Below are 22,626 nucleotides of genomic sequence, written 5' to 3'. Positions count from 1 at the left end.
GCATCGCTGCTGAGACATGGGCAGGAGGAGACTATGAACGAGAAACTCCGACAAGGGCTCACTGATTCGTGTCGAGTCAAGAGACTTTTGGACCTGACGGCGACGGGAGCCAATCTGAACCGGGTGGCTGGCAAATTAACGTGGAGGGGTTAGAGGTCACGACATCTAGGCCCCTCAGCAAGCTGCCGTAATTCGCCGTGGCAGGCAGCTGTTCTCTCACGCAGTGCTTCAGGTCAGGCAGAGACCAACCAGCGTTAACAATGCTGAGATACAGTAGGGTTGGGGTAATCAGTCCCCGGTCTAGGCTTGCCACCAATTTCCCATCGAGTGCAAAGATAGGATGTCCGAACACTAGGAGGCGGTCGTCGTTCGTGGCCGTTCCCGAAGTCCCGAAGGAAGCTGACTTGGCCCGAATAGAATGCGGGGGGCTGGTTAGTGTTCAAATATGCCAAGCTTCGGATGGGATCCACGGAGATAGTGTGGAAACTCTGATGGACTAACCCACTATGGACGGTTGATACTAATTAGTATTAAAGGATCCGAAAGACTTCTAAAGAAAAGGTCTGCCTAGAGGCCTTGTCCATGTACTTTCTGGAGTACAATGTCCCTTCATGATTAAGGCCTAGTACTTTCTCTTGCCCCGTGAAGAACTCGTCAAAGCATGGTCTCTACCTCTTTGTACCGTCTCTGGCTATATAGTGGGAGACCAGTCTGATAAAAGAATATATTAGGTGCTCTATTGCCAAAGCTGCTTCTTGTGAAATGTCAGTACCTTTTGATTTTAGCCCAGCTCTTGCACTTTCTCTTCACTGGTGTCGCTAATGCTGGCAAAGTTGCTGTGCACCGAACATATATTTACTAGTAAGCAACCTCAGTGAATGAGCAACATCCTCTCGTACATCTGGTTGAGTTTTCGCTGGCTATTTACGAAAGGGAGTTGAGAAGCCCTAGCACCCTTCTGCCCGTACCAATGATAGTGGTGTCAAGCCGTACTCATCCTTCAAGTCCGCCCTAACATCACTTTGCTCAACCAGTAGCTTCACCACTTCTTCATGTCCACACACAGCTGCCAGTAACAGCGGCATCAGACCATAACTATCCTTCGAGTCTGCCTCCACATCATCCCGCCACAGTAGCAGTTTCACCACTTCTTTATATCCACCCTCAGCAGCATGCGACAGTGGCGTCCAACCATCGTTGTCCTCCGAGTCCGCCTTAACATCAATTCGCTCAACTAGTAGCTTCACCACTTCTTCATGTCCACCCTCAGCAGCATGCGACAGTGGCGTCCGACCATCGTTATCCTCCGAGTCTGCCTTAACATCATTTTGCTCAACCAGTAGCTTCACCACTTCTGCATGTCCACCCTCAGCAGCAAGCGACAGTGGGGTCCGACCATAACTATCCTCCGAGTCCGCATTAACATCATTTCGCTCAACCAGTAGCTTCACCACTTCTTCATGACCGCAAAGGGCTGCTAGTGACAGCGGCGTCAGACCGTAACTATCCTCCGAGTCCGCATTAACATCATTTCGCTCCACCAGTAGCTTCACCACCTTTGCATGTCCACCCTCAGCAGCATGCGACAGTGGGGTCCGACCATCGTCATCCTTCAAGTCCACCTTAACATCATCTCGCTCAACCAGTAGCTTCACCACTTCTTCATATCCGCACCCAGCTGCGTACGATAGTGGTGTTCGACCATTCTTGTTCTTCGGGTCCACTTGAGTATTATTCTTCGCTAGTAGCAGCTCTTTCAGTCTGCCCTCAGCTTCTTCTGCGAGAAGGTGTAAGACTGTGTTCCCTTTTTCATCCTGAACAGAAGTGTGTCGGAACGTCAAGACTCGGGCGAGGTCAGGAACGGCGCGTAAGAGTGATAATTGGTCACGAGGGTTGAGATTCTCCGCCGTGAGGAGAATGATCTCTCTCGGGAGATAAGCACGATCTTTTGGCGTTCTCATCGTCTAGCGCATGAGAGATACGGAAAGATAATAAAAAGCCACAGCAGTCTGGTCTTCTTCTTGCCACGCTTAGAGACGTTGCTAGCCTCGAATGCTGTTTGGGGAAGAATGTGGTTGTTAGCAGATGTTCGGTGCATTCCGTTCTGTTATATGGTTGTATTCCTGCTCATCCCAGATATCTCTTCCATTCCACTTTCTCAGGATCATAAATAAGGAGAAACTTCGAGGTGATAACGTACTTAGGGGCGGGCTCTGCTTGAACTTGTCAGCATTGTCAGTCCTCCAAAGCAAAGCGAGAGTGGATGTGAAACGCCAGCAGCGGTCCTTGCCTTTTCCTAGTGCAAAGTTGACAAGCTTTCTCGAAGCCTTTTTAGGGTTGGAACCTCGTGGAAAGATCAGCCCGCGGGAGAGCATCCGAATTCTGCGGCCGCATTACCCGTGGTTCGGATGGAAGGGCTGCATGACTGGTCTAACAACGGCAGAAGCGGGTCATCGGTAGCTGGTGGGCCCTACAGGGGTGTTCATGCTTGAACGACAATCAGATCGTCTTCAGCCGATAAGTCGTCGAGGCATACGATCTCTACCGCCTAGCCTGAACATGTATCAAGGGTTTGAGCCTTGTCTGAAGGATCAAATACAATCATGGTTCTCACAAGCAACGAGAAGCGCGCCTCTTCAGACAACAGTGCCGTGAGGCATTGGCAGCCCACTTTAGTATGTTATGGTCTTCTCTCCGCTTGATGCGAAACTACAGTAACTCGCGTCAGACGACTGACTCGGCCATGTCGTCGCTTCCAGCCAAGTCCGGCTACAGCCATCGGCTGGGGATGGATACGCTTGGTCGGTGACGGAATCCAAGAAGAGCCTGTTGCAGTGCTACCGTGGAGCTAAAGCAAGATTCAAAACAAATGCCTCACCTGATTTTCTGATGAGGCATTTGATATTACAGTTCCTAATAGTTATCAAGCCGACAGAGCTTCTTTAATCGTCTCTCCGCTTCCTATCTCGCAGAAAATTACGCTAAACAGTCGAGTTACAGGCCCTTAAAATCCAGGGAATTTCTTTTTTTAAATAAAACCAATTTTTCGGTTCTGAAATGTGCCAAGTGAAGTCGATTCTGGATAAGCTAAATCCGGCGCAGCGGTTTAGGGGGCAAAATGTGTTTCCAAATCAGTGCAGCAGGAGTAAGCCAATACGCACTGCCGCGGATATGTATTGGCTGCCATTTGGCAACTATATCCCCACTGTGCCTATCCTTTCCTTATTACTCCAGCCTGGTAATAAGTGTATAACTCATTAACTTTTATTAGTAGGTCCAAACCAGATACCGAACAGGCTTCGAAACGGCTAGCTCGGGCACCACGACCAGAATCGCACTGCATACTTTTGAGCCCTTGCACAGCTTGGTCTGGCCTGGGCTATCTGTGAATTAATCTACCTTGAGAGTGGCGAGAGGGTCTCCACTGACGGAGACGAGACTCAACAGTTACCCGCATTAATCCAGGTTCTCGCAAACTCAACAGGCTTCTCGAGGAATGATCAACGCGGGCGGTGATACTGTGCTTCTGGGACACCTTGCTAACCACCAGGCTGCTTCTGGGGATTTCCCTGTCAGCCCTTCTCTGCGATCAGGGGGCTATACAATTTCTTATTTCGGATTATTGCAGTGGAGGATAAGGTACTCCGTACTTTAACTAGAAATTAAGGTTGGCAGCTGTTACTAGCGGAAAGATATGAGTCTAGTGCACCTGGCCTGCAACCATAAAGTACTTTATTCTTACCGGCATTACTTTAACCCCCAAGATGGCGACTGGGATCAGGCCTGAGAATAGTTAGTCTTTTTGCTGCATACCATACTACATTGGTCTAGTATCAGTATAGCCGTGTCATGGGACGACCCCCACCCTTCGGGTAGGGGGTGTCCCACAGCCATAATGCAATTAACAGCCATAATGCAAATTTCCTACCTTTTCAACTTTTACGCGTATTCCTACCCACCAAAAATGCCTAAAAAAACTCGTGATGAAGAGGATCTGCTAGCTAAGGCATTACATGCTTATACTAGGCGAGAATTTTCATCACTACGTAAGGCTGCGGACCATTATCGCGTGTCTTGTTCCAAGCTTCGCGGTCGCAAAAACGGACAGACATCTCTCTCCGATCGCCCTACCACCAATAATGCATTGAATTCGAATCAGGAAAATGCATTAATTAGCTGGATCGAAGTGCTAAATTCTTGCTAAACACCTCCAACTGCAAAATTCATTGAAATTGCCGCAAATCGCCTGTTGAAAATAGCGGGTTCGGAGAGAGTTGTTAGTTCAATGTATAGCTATCGGCTTATACGGCGTCTACCTCCACACATCAAGCTTATTACCCAAAAATCAAAGGTATCTTTACGAATTCAAGCCGAGGATCCTGGAGTTATTAGCCATTGGTATGATAGGCTTGAGTATCACTACTGTGAGCATGGCTTTGAATCCTACGAGATCTATAATTGGGATGAAACCGGATTCCAAAATGGCGAAGGACTTAACCAACACGTCGTCTCTACGCGTCAATCTGCTAATATTGCTACTGGAGGTCGAGGTGAAACTATTACTGGCATTGAATGTATTGCCGCTGATGGCTGGGTGATGTTTCCATGGTTTCTAGTCAAAGGCAGCGTCCATATGGAAGACTGGTATAGCAATATGTCAAATCTCTTCTTTGGCGTATAAAATCATCCATTTAACGTCTAGTGAGACTGCCTACTGATGGCTCTGCTCGTTTCATGAAGCTACAAAAAACCGCGTACGACGCGGGCGACCGAGGCTTTCGCTAATGGACAATCATGCGTCTCATACAACTATCGAATTTTCTCGATTTTTGTAAGGAAAACTTGATTATTCCTTGGTATTTTGTACCTCAACTCATCTATATCAGCCGCTTGATGCTGAGGCTTTTTTAAGCCTAAAACATGAGTTTAAAACGGCGAATACTGAAGTTGTGGCGTGGGGTGGAAGCAACGAAAAACGCGATTTGTTCCGCAATATTGATGCCGTCCGACGCCGCGCCCCAAAGTCCAGAACTATCCAAACCTCGTTCAAATCTACTGGTATCTGGCCACTAGATCCGACACAAGTTTTGGATAATTTAGGGCAGTATTCGGATAAAGAGGTGCTACGCATGTACGACGTGCCGTCACCCGCCCGCGAATTCCCAATTTCAGCAACCAATGCTCCGCCTAATTCTTATGCGCGCATTGAAAAATTAGAGAGTACGGTTTTCCCACTGCTTCATAACCCGGCTCCTGATTTACGAAAAATTCGGATGCTTATACGGCGCGCAATTGATGCCGGAAAATCGTCTCTATGTAATGCGGAACTTGCAGAGATGAGCCTTACGCGCGCCCTTAGCCACAAAACGCCTGGGAAAAAGCCAAAAAGCAAGCGGTGGGTAAAGGGAGCTAAGAAACCCCCCTTTCATCAATTTCAGGTAATAGGCTAGTACAGCATAACGTGAAGTCCGGTTGCGCGGGCGACCCGGTTGCGCGAGCGACCCCACCAAAAATACACTTCAATAATGATGCATCTTCTTTGACCACAAAAACAATGCCCCCCCAACGCTCTGATAAGAAAAAAAAGTTAATAGAGCAGGAGGGTCGCCTTTCATTAGCTATACAAGCTATTAAAAATGGCAAGTATCCCTCTGCTGCCGCTGCTGCGCGATCTTTTGAGATACCTGTCTCAACTTTGAAGGCACGGATCAATGGGCGCGAATCTGCTACTGAAAAGCGACACAATCGCTTCATTTTTACCGAAATTGAGGAGGGATCGATTGAAAAATGGCTACTGGATATGGATTCCAGAGGGGCAGCTCTTACTTTGCCTATGTTGCGAGATATGGCCAATCTTCTACTGTATGCCCGAAAAACTACACCCTCTACTGTGGGTAATCATTGGCCTGCTGAATTTATCAAACGACGCCCAAATCTCTCTACTCGCCTCTCTCGCAAATACGATTATCAGAGAGCTCTTTCAGAAGACCCTCGAATTATTGAACCATGGTTTGATTTGGTTCAAAGGACGATTGAAAAGTGGGGTATCGCTTCAGACGATATCTTCAACTTTGATGAGTCTGGTTTTGCCATGGGTATTGGTGCAACACAAAAGATTATCACTTCAGCAGAATACCATGGAAAAAGAGCTCTTTTGCAAGCCGGAAATCGTGAGTGGGTGACTTCGATTGAGTGTATTAGAGCTTCTGGAAGTGTTCTCCCGCCGCTCTTTGTCTTCAAAGGAAAACAGTTCCCAGAGCATTTACGACCCTATCTCCTTTCAAATCAAAAAGGGGCTCATCTAACCATGAGCTTAAATGGTTGGACTACCAATACAATTGGTTTATGGTGGTTAAAATATCATTTTATCCCAAATATTGGGACAAGAGTGGGAAAATACTGCTTTCTGGTCCTTGATGGTCATGGGAGTCATTTAACCCCTGAATTTGACCAAGTCTGTGAAGAAAACCAAATCATCGCAATCTGTATGCCTCCGCATGCTTCTCATCTTTTACAGCCTTTGGACGTGGGTTGTTTCTCGGTTTTGAAGAGGCTTTACGGAGGGGCGGTCTCAACTTTGATGCGAAACGGAGTTAACTCCATTGACAAGGAAGATTTCCTTGAACTGATCGCAGATGCGAGAATGGGTGCTTTTAAGACTTCCACTATAAAGAATAGCTTTTTGGCTACTGGATTAGCACCATTCGATGCTAATAAGGTCATGGAAAAGCTAAATGTGCACCTGGATTCCCTCCCTCCTCTGGAGATCCTTTCTCAGCGACCAGTCTCTTCCGGTAGCGATAGTGATCCAGATACCCTTTGGACCCTTTCAAAGTTTACAAAATCGCAATCTCGGATCAAAAAAAGTCTACAATCTTCTTCTTCAATCCTTTCTTCACCAACAAAAAGGAGATCAATAAGACTTACGAGATGACTATAAAAGTGGTCCACCACCACATTTTTCTCCAGAATCGCTGTACTCAATTGGAGGCTACCAACAAGAAACAGACCAAGAAGCGAGGGACCAAACACAAGTTTAGTACCCAGAAAGGCATCTTTGGGGGTCTAGAGGGTGGTGAGGATGATGTGGTTGTTGGGGATGAAGATAGAAGCAAAGATATATCTTTACCAGAGGTGCCTGCAAAACCAGTTACGGAACCTACTCTACCTTCTATGCCCTTGGTTCGGCGGCAGGTGACATGTTCTGGCTGTGGAATAAAAGGTCATACATATTCTAAATGCCCTACACGTGTTCAATAGCCAAACTTATGTTTTTTGGTGGTTTTAATAGTGGTTAAAAATTGAAGGTTTTTCAAGGTTTGGTGGGGTCGCTCGCGCAACCGGGTCGCCCGCGCAATCGGACTTCACGTTAGGTGTGAGAAAGAAGATGAGTCGAAGCTTCGAGCTTGGCGGAAAGACGCAGAGAAAATGGCAGCTGATTTAGCGACTAAGGAATTGGAGGAAACGTTTGAAAGTGAGGACGATGATACATTATTGGCTAATGAGGCTATTGATGGGCTTTATTTCATGGATCCTGGACCTTATACGTCTAAAAAATGAGCTAGAAGTTGAAGAAATTGAAAATTTGCAATATGGCTGAGAATTGCAATTTGGCTGAGGGACACCCCCTACCCGCGAGGGTGGGGGGTCGTCCTGTGACACGGCTAGTCCTATGGGCGCTAGTCATTAGCGTATGTCTAGCACGGAGATCTTTCCGAACGTTTTACAACAAGGAGCACCTTGGTACCCAGCTTCTTATCGCAAAAGAGCCGGGTATATCTCCGTGCTAGCCAAATATCAATAAATGGTACATGCAGTTGTGTTTGGTTTTTATGTTAATTGTTTGTTTTTATTGGGACATATTCAACATGTCGTCCGCTGATTTATTGGCTTGATTTGAAATGTTTCATTTTTCTTTTCATATTTTTAGTTCTCACGGTTGCCCAACGATTCAACCTCTTAGGGTCATCGAGCGTTCTTGGATTTTGGCAGTCATCAAATTCAATCTAGTCACTCGTTTCTACTCCATCATCAAATTTTGCAAATCCTATAGTATGAGTTCTTCAGCTGATAGCTCACATATGCATTTTTCATTCACCTTGTAGTAGTGAGTTATCTCAAACTGTGCCTCCTAGCGCCTCTCTGAAGTCAACGAGATATACCTGGCAACATGACGTCAGAGGCTTTGTTCAGCAATATATGAAGTTCAAAAAGAGTTTGCCTACTAGATTCGACCCAAGATTCCAACTTCCCCTGTTACCCTCAACAAGTTCTCTGTTTTGTTGATAGCAGCATACATGACAGAATACCGGGGATTTTCATACAGTAACCGGATTTTTCAAACAACTAGAACCTGGAAATCAATAGCAGTGGAAGTTTCCCCGACATAACGGCGACCCATTTTTGGGCCGACGCCTGATAGTGAATCATTAATGAAGCAATAATTGCCCCGGGTGGACAAATCAGACATTTCTCGGAAGACACGGAAGCTAAGAATAGGATTGAACTCCAAAAGGGAATCCCTGAACTGATGTCCACTCAAATCTGAAGATCGTCAGTGGGCTTACTCCCGTAACGGGGGGTTGGATCCACTCTTCGGGTTAAAACACGCCCGAATCTTGGCTTGGCTCGAAAATGCAGGGCCCTCAGGGGTTTTGTATGGCAGTCAGGGTTTTGTAACTAGATATGTGGCTTCAATTGCGGTCGAAAGAGACCCCTTTCTGCTTTGAGGGGGCATTTTGTAACCCAATATTTAGACAGAGCCCGACAAGAGCCCTTGACGCCATCTGCCGTACAAATCATGTATTCTGCCGCTATGAGGGATTGCAAGACATGTTTCGGTCTCTCGACCAATAAGAGAATAAGCCAAAGGATTTTAAAGTTAGCCACTTTATTTTAAAATGGAAGAGGGTCAACTTTGTGACCTCAACAAGTCCAAACATGTCTTAAGTCGTATCAAGCTCCCTTTCTCTGGGGTATAAGAATCACCAAGTCCCTCCGTATAGTTTCCTTCTAATTCACAATCAACCAAACCATCCACATTGAAAATGAAATTCTCCATCGCTGCTATCACCGGCTTCGTCAGCGCCATCAGCGCCGCCACCCTTCCCTCGGCCTTCACTCTGGTTGCGAAGGGCGGCAATACTGTTCTGACCGACGGCCGTACGTTCAATTCGCCCCTTCAAAATTCCAAAATTGAAAGCCAGAATACTAACAATGGTGACCAGAGTACGCTTTCATCGGTGCCAACACCACTGACCACGAGATCCTGATCCGTAAGTCCATCAGCCAACCCGGGTTCCACTGCAAGCAATATCCTGACACACTTCTTCAGTCCGTGGCGGCAGCCCCAACGGTCTCGTCTCCTTCACCTCCAAGGACGGTGTCCCCACCGCTTTCCAGAACCTCTACATCGTCGAGGACTCCGTTTCTCCCCTCGGCCTGACCTTTCCCCACTCCAGTGCCGTTCCCCAGGGTGGCAACACCACCGGCTTCGGTGTTAACAACAGGGGCCTCTTCACCCACGGTGGCAAGGCTTGGTTCGCTGTTGACGGCTACGGCCAGAACCCTGTTCAGGAGATCTACTGGTACGGTGCTCACAACGCCGAGTACCGCTCCGAGCAGCTCTATGTTAAGGAGTTCAAGAACTACTCCGCTTAAATAAGTGCTGAGCAGCGCTAGCTTGAGTTAACGAGGGCTTTGGTGAAAGTTGTTTGTTTTGATGAAGTCTCTGTGATAAGAGGCTTCTTTCGCTCCTTCATGTTTTTTGCAATTGCACATACATGTATCATATATACCAATTCTAGCGACACCGAACCTGCAGAGTTCTGGAACCGTTTTATACTTCATCCTCATGCAGTTACCTGATCCTTCTACCTGTATAACTATGCCACAGCGTCAAGAGCTCATTTGATCATTGCCTTGATTGTGGTCTCAAAACTTTCCGGTTCACGCCCCAAAATTTTGCCAAGGGCAGGTGACACAACAGCAGTCTCGCCCAGTTTGATAGCCTCCCAGGCAGTAGCCCACTCCTTCGAAAGATTGACCCCATGGTAAGTACGGAAATCAGCATTTTGAGGAATAGCAGCATATTCATCCGCAGAAATCTCCCTCACTCTCCTACCAGCCCTCCTCTCCTCTAGTACTTATCCTTTGCCAGTCCCTCCTTCAACCCGTGCCTCAGAGTGCCGCGTCCTTTCCATTCAGCTGTCTACCTGCCTGGAGCACCTTTGCACACCCTTTTGTTTCCCCAGAGGCAACATGAGCGACGTTGCAGATCCATCCTCAGCGATCGACAGTGACACTTCGGGGGTGTCTTTCCGGCCTGACTTCGATGCCACCGACGACTCCGATTCTGGGGACGCCTCAAATTCAACCGGGCTGACCACCCTGGAACCCACCTGTCTTCCCGATGACCGTAGCCGGCCGCCATCTCGTCCAAAACGACCCGTGCGCCGCCCAGAGGACGCTGGTGCCTTGCCCGATCAAGCTTTTCAAGGCGGTGAAAAAGAGGGGTTACGGATCGGTCCGGTCCCAAACTAGACCCACTTGCTGACAACTTGTTGTCGTATTGACAGATACTGGTATGTTCTAGTTTGAGGTGTCCCATTGAGATGCATTGATTGTTGTTCTCTCTGGATCGTGCTGTTGAAGCGTTATCAGATCTCAGAAGACGTTCCTAGCGTGTTACGACGCTGGTATGCCGAGCGTACCCCGTTTACCATACAGAGACAAAGAGAGAATGGGTACTTGATGAATAACCCTGTCCTTAGTGGTAAAATACCACCCCTCAGTTCGACATTATATCTTTTGTACCTTTGTCAGCACGGGATACAGCGGAGTTCCCCTCCCCGAGAATCAAGTCCTGTAGACATCATTCCAATGGATTCTTCGAATGCAGATGAACCCCGTAAGAAGGCCACCCATGCTTGTGATTCATGCTACAAGCGAAAGGTATATCTTATGACCCTCTAGCCTCTAACCTATTCCGCCGCTAATGCCGCCAAGGTTAAGTGCGACGCAGCGGTTCCGCAGTGTATTTGGTGCAGCCACCATAATATCCCTTGCACGTTCGATCGAGTAGTGCACAGAAAACGGAAAGGTGGTGATGATGAGGGGTCAGTCACACCCTCTTCCCTTTGCACTTCCTATACTTGTGTCTGACCAATATAGTTGCCCCAAAGTCAAACGGCTGTCGGAGCGAATTAGCCGCATTAAGCGGCTGCTATCAGAGAATGTGACGCCAAATCAAATATCAGGTACACTACTATTGAGGAATTATTTAACAAAGTTCTCATTGGCACCGAACAGAATGTGAGGATACGTCTCAATCTCCTCCGGCCAGTACAATGGCCAGCAATTCTCCCAGCACCCATCAGCCCCCAGACTCGTCATCAGCTCGCGTTCATTTCGCAGGAAAAGAATTGGGCGTCATCAGCTTACTTAATGGCACGCCATTTTTTCCCCTGAGGGTCAGGCATGGATTGAAGCTCGTACAGGGCAAAGTATCCCAATTGACAGACTCAGCCCAGCGCGAGCATCAGGGAAAAAAGAGCGCTGCCAGAGTTTCAATACCCTTATGATGAATATGAATGCTCTCAATCCATTCGAATTACCTGACTTCTGGGTCTTGCAGGTCCACCTCGAGGCATTCAAGGCCTCGAAGGTGATGCGACGCATCTTTCCCATCATACATTTTGAACTCTTTGATGAGACCATCAGAACAGCTTACAAACATCCGGGTCCAACCTTCGGCTATGGACAAGCTAGTGCGCGAGTCTGTGTCATTGCCTTTATTACCTTCGTTTCCCGCCTTCCTCCTGTGAAGGAAATGGTTGCCGCCTTGAACATGACTCCAGTTGACCATAATATACTTGCTACGAGAGCACAGCTTTTGATGCCTCAAGCGCTTCTAGAGAGTCCTAGTCTGGACTGTGCCCAGGCTCTCACCATTTTGGTAAGTTAGCCCCTCAATTTGTATATGCTACTTTGACAACTGAGTGGTGACTAGACTCTCGTTGAACTATCGGCTGGAAATATGCAGGCAACAAATTACTATGCCGAGATCACAGCCCGATTGATTTTTATGCTTGGTGGGAACATACCGGACGGCCAGGCCTACTCGTTTGATAAACGCCGCCAGCAAAAGGACCAACAACTACGAAACTTATTCTGGATATGCTACACAATGGACAAAGATATTTCGCTCCGCACCGGCCAGCCGCCTACCATCAGCGATGAAAACTGTGACCTGACACTGCCACCGGGCTATCTCGAACGAGCATTCCTGGACGTGGAAGACGAGGACGCACCGTTCCTGGGACCAGTATTCCCCTTTGACCTACGTCTGAGCATAATCAAGGCTCGCGCGCACAGAGAGCTCTATTCAGTGAGCAGTCTTCGAAAATCCGATGCCGAGCTACTCAAGTCAATTCGGGAACTAGATGACGAGCTTGAAGAGTGGCGTCTTTCGGTTCCTCCGACATGGCGTCCAACCATGTCATTTTCTCTAGAGACATCTGATCCTAATATGGGTATGCACAGTGTCTTGCTGCGGTTAAATTATCATCTGTGTGTGGCTATCATTCACCAAGCAAGTGGTAGGTGTAAATCATGGATGGAAGGGCAAAGTGGCATGGTGGATGGAGTGAGTTCGAGTATGGCTCTTTCGGTAGAGGCCAGTCAATCAAGTCTCTGTTACCTCGAGGCGGCAGAATATGTGGTGGTCGATGGGGTATTCTGGTAAGTGGTCTTAAACTGTCCACAGGTCAAAGCTAACTGTTCTAGGACACTCATCTTCTACCCCATGTCCGCGCTACTCACCATCTTCTGCAGCATCCTTCAAAACCCACTGGATCCACATTCGCGCGAAGATTTGGACCGACTAAAGGTTGCCACTGTCATGATGGAGCGTGTATTTTCACGTAAACTGCCAGAGAATGAGCTTGTGCACTTCAAGATGGTCACCGACTTCGTTACGGACTTGAAGCGAATGGCTGAATGTGCCATTGACAAGGCCTGGGCAGAGCAGCGTGCCAGCCACACGGCGAAATGATTGAGGGATCTTTTTCGGCGACTGGCCACCACTTAAGACACAGTTCATGGGCTATCAATAATGCTTCATAAGAGATATCGTAGGCCAAAAGGATTAAGAGCCGCAACGGCATCATAGGATAATATGTTGGAATTGGTTGCATGGATTTGCATTTGTGATTTTGACTTCAGACTAATGTACCTCTTACGGGGTTGCTAAATATAAAATGTCACTAGTAGTTGTGAGTTTGGGTTATTTCTAGGGGATTGATACTACCACCCCCCTTTGGATGCTACCACCCCCCTGTCAATTCTCGTATTGTGCCCAACCCATTGGAGATATCAATGACTCTGTATTTCAATTACCCCTAGTTCACGCTATTTATGCTTCAATTTAGTTACATAATCAGATGCATCGGATCAATACTAGATCCGGTCACTTGCAGTATTCGTAAGGTAATGCTGACACCCCCCCTGCCTGGATTCTCAGGCCAAGACTTTTTCTGCCGGACATATTTCTGCCACCACCGACCATGCTTCCAACTAGGCCTCTACATGGTGCGGTCTTGGTCCTCAGGTCGAGGACCGCGGACCGCACCGCACGGTCTTGCGGTCTCAAATTTGAAGATTGAGACCGCCCCATGGTGAACCGCAATTGCATAATTCCGCTAAGACCTTCCCTTCTCGGCTGCATAAATTGATGAGTTATCCTTTTTAATTACTGTTATTAAACACTGTTTTGGTTTCTTTTTAAACATTCGCGGTATTTCGGCATCTACCACCATGAAAACAGATGAAATATTCTCGTATATAAAGTATTTACTATTTAAAATATCTATCCCTGCTAAAATTGTTATAAATTAACGTTCTAATAAGGAGGTTTTATGTTAGTTATTGTGCGCTATGTATAGCAGGTGAGAAATATATATTTTGATACTGATGCCTAGTCCTATTTATACCTAGATTTCTATAATAAATTTACACGACCGCTTGTATATGGTAGAAAGACGTAAAACGGGTATCACTAGAGAGCGTAGATATTCTAATTAATTAATTATTTATCTCGAAATTCGCTATTCTAGTACTGGTATATGCTAGTAATAATGTCTTCAGAAGGCTGGTGTTCTCCTACATGAAGGATGGACATAGGGAAGAAAAGGAGGAATGTAGTATTTAGTAGGTCTTTTAAGCCCGGTGCGATCCTGTTTGTGGTCTCCTGCGGTTCTTTGCGATCTATCGCGGTTTTTCCTACAGGCTAATGCAGTCGTCTGCGGTCTTCTAGGCCAGATCCTATCAGACCGTAGTAGAGTGGGGCCCACTGTCTAATCACTATTAGAATTCAATTTGATCTATCTAAATTGTGCCCATAGCTATCTCCTAGAGAAAATTTTCCATTCATGCTTTTTCTAAGAGCTGAAAATATTCCAGTTAGTATCTCCTCTACCTCCCCCCGTCCTATCCTATACTCATTTTGTCACAATGTTACAGAGTCAGGCCTCCTCTCAGTTCTCCGATCACTATCCCTCATCGGCTTTTGAGGATAATCCGCGAGATACCTTCCCCTTCCTCACTTCTGATGGGCCATTCAACCTCGACGGGCAAGAAACGCCAAATTCAACTCCTGACGTGAACTTACTCCGACCGGTGATTCCTCCTATTATTCTAGAAACGCTTCCAGAAACACTCGAACGCGTTGGTCCTTCTAAAAGGAAGAACTTTATCCTTTGGACGGAAATGGTAAATGAGGATTTCATCGTCTGGTGGTTAAAGACTGAGTATGGAAGTAAGATGAAACGGAATATCTTCGAGGGGAAACGCAATGCAGAATGCTGGGACCACTTCTATCAGGCCGCTGCTATCCAGGATGGATCTCCTAAGGTAATATGCAAGAATTAAGACCATATCCTTGCCCATCCTGCCGACAAACGCCGGGGAACATCTACTATGAATCGGCATTACTCGCAAATAGGTGCCTGCAAGAGAGGCTCGACTCAGTCGCAAGATATTAGAAAGGCTATAAAGAATGGGGTATGGATAATACTTCGTCTTCCTTTATTTAATGTTACTAATCCTATAAGTCCCCCCTCTAGGCACATCTGGCGTCTCGTAAAGCATCATTTACGCCGCAAGCTTGGATGGAAAGTTTAATTACCTTTATTGCTGCCTCGCGGCTACCCTTCCAGCTTATTGAGCATCCTGAATTTCGCGCCCTTCTTGAGATGGTCCGGCTTGCTCCCTACTTTCCCGAAATCCCCACTGCAATCACGATCCGCCGTCATCTTCAAGAAATTGTGGAAGAACGCCAATGCACTCTTCTACAGAAGCTTCCTGATGGTGCTAAGCTCTCTATTGCATTAGATTGCTGGACCTCGCCTTTTCACCAAGCTTTTATGGCGATAACGGGCTATTTCATTGACCAAGAGTGGAATTACCGTGAGCTCTTACTTGGCTTTGAACCTCTACATGGCTCGCATACAGGGGCCTATTTGAGCACTGTTGTGCTTGACCTTCTTGAGAATCATCGGATTACTAAAAGGGTGTTGACTATTACTACTGATAACGCATCTAATAACGGTACATTACTAGGTAGCCTTCAAGAGGCCGTCGAATCCCTAGAGCTACCTGGTAGTATACCCGTTATCCGTATACCATGTATTGCGCATGTTATACAGCTTAGTTTGAAAGAGCTTCTTGGTCAGATGGATGCGAACCCGCGAAACGAAAGGGAAGAGATTGAATGGACCGAGAGAGGGCATACAGCTCGGCAAGAGAACAGAAAGATCGTGGATACTCTGAACAAGGTCTGACCCTATCTAATTTGTTACTCTTATCTCTCTTTATTCACTAACCCGTACTATCTTCTAGGTTCGGAAGGTGGCAGTCTACATCAACAAAAGTCCTCAGCGCCGCGAGAGCTTTCTAAGTCTTCAGACGAAGGAGCCAACGCTTATGCCTATACAAGACGTTCGGACACGATGGAATTCAACTTTCCTTATGCTCCGGCGTGCCCGGCGGTTGCAGTCTGTCTTTGATGACTTCTGTGTCCAATTCAACCTCGTTGATATGAGGTTGAATAGAGTTGAATGGCGACAAGTTGACTATCTTCTGTCAATCACCTATCCCTTCTTCAAATTCACTTCTTCTCTCTCAGCAACTTCAGATGTGACCATTCACAACGTCTTTGGTATCTATAACGCTCTTTTCACACATATTGATAAGGCAAAAGCGCAGCTCGCCCGAAAGAAGATTGGTTGGAAGAGGATGATGAAGTCCGCGCTTGACCGTGCGCGAGATAAGCTTTCAGAATATTATGGAAAGACTGATAATATCCCTGGCGATTTCTATGCAATTGCGACTATCCTAGGGCCACGGAATAAGCTAGAGTTCTTTACAACATCAGAATGGGAATCTCACTGGGGGCCACGCTATAGGAAGTCGCTAGAGGCTTACATTCAGCCTTACCGGCAGCGCTACGAAGAGGCACAGTCTACATCAACCCTCCAGCCAATAAGACAAGACGTCTCTGACATTGATATCCTTCTGAGATCTACTATACCACTTCAGTCAAAATCGACGGCTCCAGATGAGCTGACACAGTATCTTGGAAGTAGTAAGTTGATCTCTATATATCTTCTTATATCCTTCTCTTATACTGATATCACTAGGTACTGTTGATGCAACTCCTCTCGTTTTCTGGAAAGAACACCAAAATGAATATCCTATTCTAGCAAACCTTGCCCGAGACGTCCTTACAACACCAGCCAGTGGTTCTGGCGTTGAGCGCTTGTTCAACTCTGCTCGTGATATCTGCCATTATCGTCGGGGCTCACTAAAACCGCAAACAATCAAGGAATTAATGTTGTTTATGTGTACAACAAAATTCGACGTGGAGACAGAGCAGCTTGCCCTGATTGATGAGTACCTTTCTACGCAAGAGAAGCAAGCAAAGAAAGAGCAGAAGGACGCCCAGAAGAAAGAAGGAGCATTTGATCCAATCAGTGATGACGAAGAGGACCTATCTACTTCTGAAGTTTCTGCTGAAACTATCCAACCCCCCAGTGCGCGAGCAATTGGAAAAAGAAAGGCTACATCAGATCAGCCAATGGAATTTGAGGATGATGATGAGGTTTCTCTACCTGATAATAGCCACTTGGAAGAAGGGAGATTTACTCAGAGGCGTTCATCTGGGCGTGTTCCAAAGCGCTTGAGACAGGATAAGGATTTTGTATATCTTTAATAGAAACAAGAATCAAACAAGCTATTGCCGAAGAAATCAGTCAATCCTCGCCGTTAGGCAGAAATTAATAGACTCTAAATAAAGGATTAGTCTTGACTCCCACCTCAGAATTGTACAAAGTTGAATAGGAGTTGAAAGCAAAATACTCAAAAATACAGGTGGCTTCTACATAAATTATGCATGTCACATGTCTTATATTTTTTGCTTTTTTACAGGACCGCAGGACCGCACCACACCGCAGTGGTGCGGTCCCTAAAAAGTAGGACCGCCCAGCGGTCTCAAGGTCTGGGACCAAAGACCGCATGGTGCGGTCCAGTGCGGTCTTGGCTGCGGTCCTTTCGGTCCCGTGAAGAGGCCTACTCTGTTGAGTCTTCTGACACCTAGTGTCCCTGTCCAAGATGGCCACGAAAGGAGAAAGTGAACTTGTCGAAGTCATGTCCTCTCACAGTGAGCTCAATGACTCTTGTGCTTCAGAATCAGTCTCTGAGAACTCCGAGGATGATATTTCGGAAACAAGTGAAGACCGCGCATTTGTGGTATCCGACGGAGGGCAATCCGCCTACTCGAACAGATCCTCTGTGTCTTCCCAGTACAGCCAGCATTGCCACATGCATTGCAATGACTCTTCTGTTTTCGTAAGTCGTTTGAGGAGAATTTTTTGAGTTAATGGGCTGACATCTCCAGAATGGCCAGAAAGTACCAATAAGCATACTGAGCAAACGCATTATCCAACAGAATGAGAGTTCGGTTGTACAATATTTGGTTATATGGCGGTCCTGGGAGCAGGAAAAACCACATATAAGTGGTACTATTGAGGAGACTTGATTTGTACTTAGTATTGGAGCTGCGCATAGCCCCCGTTTGTCGATAAGCCGTCTCTATTTGACATGCTAAGCAATGTCATCGCTTTTTACCAAGAGGCTCGTTATGTTAATATTTTCCCCAAATAGTTGGCCCTGTCTCCATACGCTGGCGAGAATACGTACATCAATTAGTAGGCTTTCTGCATCATATCCAAAGTGCGATCTGAGCAAGTGTCTTATTTTTCATTGCACGTGTCTGATATCGCCAGAGTATGGCAGCGCCCAACATCTACATGTTTCTGTCCACTCAACACTTCTACCCGCAATAATGTGATAAATCCTAGCAAATTCAACCTCAGGTTTAGTCGGAAGGATCCCACTGAAGTAGTCTAGCCTTGTAACTTGACGTTCCAGCCACAGTTATGAATTGACGCGCTTGATGACCAGTACAAAATCCGATGACCAGTACAAAAATCCAGATAAGTTGATTGGAATTTCTACGAACATTTTCGTCGCATACTTCCTTCTTTCATACGCTACTCACAGATCAAAAAGTCTCTGTGTATCCATCAGCTGCATCCCTGCCCGCTTTGACCGTGTTGTCTCTCGCCGTGGGAAAGAATCATATTTAAACAGCTCGTATCCAACGTTGAGCGATAAGTAGTGGCTGGCGTGATGCCAACGTAACCTAGAACAGTTTGGCCAACATTCGTGGCTTGCTACTCACACCAGGATATACCTTTCCACAATGGAAGCCCAGATCAGTGTGACCACATTCAAGTTATGATGGGAAAACACTTAAACTCGCTTGGTCCTTCGTGAAGTGCACTTTTTTTATCCTAGATCGTCAGAATATCACTCACTGTAAGGCGCTCCCATACAGTCTTATACACTAATCTCATCCCAAAGACGGCCAACTTTATACCTGAGTCTGCACATTTACGTCGACAGAGACCAGTATCTGCGGATTACTACGACAAGATCTTGCTGGGAAGAACTGTGTGATACTGCACTTAATGTTACAAGTACTGGAACGTCCGTTTCTGTCGCATTCGGGGCGTACGAACGGGTACGTATTTTGATTTCCAATGACTATTTGTAAAGATGCTGAACAAAGCAGGAAGCATGTTCCTCATGCTGATCTCTCCTCGAAAGTTCCAGTCACCAAAGCCCCTTTTATATATTCTAAGACCGAGGAGCTTGTTTGGAAATGGGAACAGTCAAAGCTCTGCGGTCGGAGTATCAACATCACACTCTCTTCCACCATGATTCCATAAGGTCATCCACCAAACAAAGCTGATAGCCAAGGCAAATTCGTATCCATCGAGAATGGCGTCACTCATGTCTTCCCTCAAGCACAGCTCACGAATCTGGAGCCGCATGACTATCAGATCGGTATTCTGGAGATAGCGCATTCAGCAAACTTGAAGATTATCCTTCTCAGCGCGAAGGAAAAGAAGCAAACAAAACGTCTCAGCGGAAGTCTCTTTGGCCTCCAGCATTTCCTGTTGCAGAGAGGTCATCTTTCTTCCAACCGCTGGTCAACCGAATTCTGGGTATCCGACTCGGTCGTTGTTGATTCAAGATCCATTGAAGAGGCTAAATCGGTACTCAAGGCTGTGCGTCCAGAGAGCCCTGATGAGGCAACGTATGTCTGTGTTGGCCTTCCAGTCACAATCTTCGGGCCATTATTCAACACGCTGGTTTCGAAATGGAACGGGAGTGCGGCATCCTTCGAGTGCTCCAACGGATTCATCTGGATATATGCCACAGTGGACCCGACAAACTTTAAGATTGAGGCGGGCGAATCTTCCAGTCCAACCAAACACTCAATTTCTTCCATGTTGAAGCGAATGAACGGTAAATCCTGGCTTGTTAGGGCAAAGCTCATGTTCAGACTCGAAAAGTCGAGCGGGGAGAAATCGGCTATTCTTGCCGAGCTCCTGGAAGTTTCTCATATACATGTCACCTCTTCTCATAAGCCCATCACTCACTCTTAGGACAGACTTGGATGTTGGAAGGGGTTGGAGGTAGGCAAAACCGCTGCTGTCGTCTATCCTTGGTGTTTCTTTTGTTCCTTTTGAATCAAGTATACGTTGCCCAAATGAAGGACCAAAGGAGACTTTCGAATCTCTCGACAAAGTACTATATTTACTGATATCTGTGCGATCTAACAGTCACGCTCACATTAGGGCAGAGAATTGCTTGTAATCGTCTTCAGCCAAGCATTCATAGTAACACATCTGGGAACTTCCAGACCAGGAATCAAATGCCAAGAGTTAGACTAAGCAAGAGCAAGCCTGATGGAACTGCAATACTACGTAGCTAGAACGGGTTATAGAGCACGAATTCTGTGGTGATTGGTCCAGCCTTGTCAGATCGGCACTAGATTAGAATCCTATTCGGAATACTGCTCGGAGGCGTGTTTGCTACAACACGACCGCCTTCCGTAGAAACAACGCTCTTTGCGTCTTCGACGAGTTCGGTATGATTGCATCGATAGCCAGAATGACTTGGTCCATTGAAAAAGTCCTGGTGTGAAAACCCCACGGGCGGAGGGTCACAACAGTTTCCACGGTCGCCGTGGCCACGGCTGCCTCCCTGATCCTCCTAACAATGACAGTCGCTGCCTAATAAAACAAGCGACCATGCGACATCTGAAAATGCATCCCAACACGTTGACTGGGTTCAACCGTTGAAAACATGGGACAATTTAACACCGCATTATATTGCAGCCACAGGATAAGCGCAGAATTGGGGTTCAACGTTGAACATAAACTTCACGAGACGCACCTTTTACGCTGTCCATGATTTTTTGACGGGGCTCGGTGATGATCATTTTCAATCATCAACCGGTCATCTCAGCCCAAGGAGCCGTAGAAAAGGGTCTTCCCATCTTGCTCACCAGCAATGATGACCAGCGCATCAACATCCCAAGCTGCTTTTGACCGCTCAAACAAAGCTCTGGTCAGCGTTGTTCAGACAACGTATGGAAAATACGATATAAACCTGCTGATGTCCAGAATTGTCTCGCCTAAAAGCATGTCCCGCCCTGTGTCAAAGTTTGCCGAATGGCTTGCCAGAGCTCCAGTCCAAGACAAGTTTGGTCTTTGTGGGCTCCTCGCTCTTGTATGCTGGATATCTTATAGCCTCGCACGCCGATTCAGCCATTTGCCTTTGAGGATGCAACACGCAGTATCTTGGAGACGCTTCTTCCAGGCGCCAACGCCAGGCGTGCTCCAGTGGCTGGATATCCCATTATACTTGCAAGGGGGAGTACTTGCCGCTCTGGTAATCGCCAACATTATTGGAATCAGTCTTCATGCTCAGACCTGGGCGGATGTGCAGAAGCGAGCTGGATGCTTGGCGGTCACACACCTTGTTCCCCTCTGCTCTGGATTTAGCTTCAGTCTTCCGGCCCACGTCTACCGTGTCGAACGGGGCACGTTCCAGTGGGCCCATCGGTGGCTAGGCCGCCTTTGCGTGCTGCATTGCCTTCTTCATGGGTCCGTCTTAGGCACAGTTGCTCGAAATACAAGCCTTGGAGCTCCCCTCGTCATCCCACTCCTGGTACGTTAGGCGGCTAGAGAACGGCAGCCTTCCCATTTCCCCAAAGGATGTCTGACTAGAAGTGGCTAATATTGAACAGGCCGGATGCAGTTTCGTCTCGATCTTGCCGTGGACGCTCGCTGCGATTCTTCGACGGTGGCCGCAACTTGGCCTCAAGATCCACCATATGCTTGCTTTGATCGCCACCGGCGCCCTTTTCTACCATTTGAACGACCGGGTATCGTCCTACCGCTGGGTTTTACTAGGCGGTATTTGCGCCGGATTTGCCTGGAGTGCCGGGACATGTCTGCAAACCATGTGGCTCCACGGATCGTGGCGCATCACCTCTCGACGGGCCCTCGCGCGGTCTTCCAACAGGCTCTTATGGCTTGATATTGCGGTACCGGCGGAGTGCGTGGCTCAACCGGGGCAGTATGTACAGCTCTGGATGCCACGCCTTGGAGTAAGGTCCTGCTTGCAGCTTCCCGCATTCTACGTGGCTTCGGTAGGTACAGGGCAAAGCAACCTAGGAGCATCGACAACTCATGTGTTACGCATAGTGGCCCGGCCTGGACCGGGCGTGACCGGAAGGATCGCACAAGCTGCGGATCGTGCGCACTCGACGATTCATTTTCCGGTGTGCGTGCTGGGTCCCTACGGGCACCCACCTCACCTGGGCCAGTATGGGACCGTCGTCTTCATACTTGAAGATATTGGACTCTTCCGTGCGTTGCCGTTCATACGACATCTCGTTCAAGAAAGCCGAAGCCGGAGGAACACGGTGCGACGGCTAGAGGTCCTGTGGCAAGTTAGGCTGAAAAATTTCAGTAGGTGTCCTTCCTCTTCTCAGATGCTTTGCGGTGTCATGCGCTTACCGAAACAGACCATCCCCACTGGGTGGGGGAGGAAATCTCGCAAATCCTTGAACTCGACCGTAAGTTTGACCGAGACGATTGTCCCGAGCATAGACACCGAGATGACCGGGGATTTGATGTGAGTGAATTC

The 22,626-nt window shown here is 47.3% G+C and overlaps 3 protein-coding genes across 3 annotated transcripts; all 3 read left to right on the top strand.

Moving 5' to 3' along the window:
* Nucleotides 1-9,047: 9,047 nt before the first annotated feature.
* Nucleotides 9,048-9,660, top strand: N7446_012491 (uncharacterized protein; the record flags this gene model as incomplete). Its single annotated transcript, XM_058521233.1, has 3 exons — nucleotides 9,048-9,162; nucleotides 9,228-9,275; nucleotides 9,335-9,660. 3 exons carry the CDS (start codon nucleotides 9,048-9,050, stop codon nucleotides 9,658-9,660), a joined length of 489 nt encoding a protein of 162 aa, XP_058366599.1.
* Nucleotides 9,661-10,881: 1,221 nt separating this feature from the next.
* N7446_012490 (uncharacterized protein) lies at nucleotides 10,882-11,317 on the top strand (the record flags this gene model as incomplete). Its single annotated transcript, XM_058521232.1, has 3 exons — nucleotides 10,882-10,953; nucleotides 10,975-11,117; nucleotides 11,173-11,317. 3 exons carry the CDS (start codon nucleotides 10,882-10,884, stop codon nucleotides 11,315-11,317), a joined length of 360 nt encoding a protein of 119 aa, XP_058366598.1.
* Nucleotides 11,318-11,578: 261 nt separating this feature from the next.
* N7446_012489 (fungal specific transcription factor domain-containing protein) lies at nucleotides 11,579-13,054 on the top strand (the record flags this gene model as incomplete). The annotated part of the gene is made up of 3 exons (XM_058521231.1): nucleotides 11,579-11,956; nucleotides 12,011-12,741; nucleotides 12,787-13,054. 3 exons carry the CDS (start codon nucleotides 11,579-11,581, stop codon nucleotides 13,052-13,054), a joined length of 1,377 nt encoding a protein of 458 aa, XP_058366597.1.
* Nucleotides 13,055-22,626: the final 9,572 nt, after the last annotated feature.

Source organism: Penicillium canescens, assembly GCF_028828765.1.
Source record: "Penicillium canescens strain IBT 15451 chromosome Unknown utg000010l_segment0_segment0, whole genome shotgun sequence".
NCBI lineage: Eukaryota > Fungi > Ascomycota > Eurotiomycetes > Eurotiales > Aspergillaceae > Penicillium > Penicillium canescens.
Note: the sequence above shows the minus strand (reverse complement) of the source record. Positions and strands in the feature narration are given on the sequence as shown.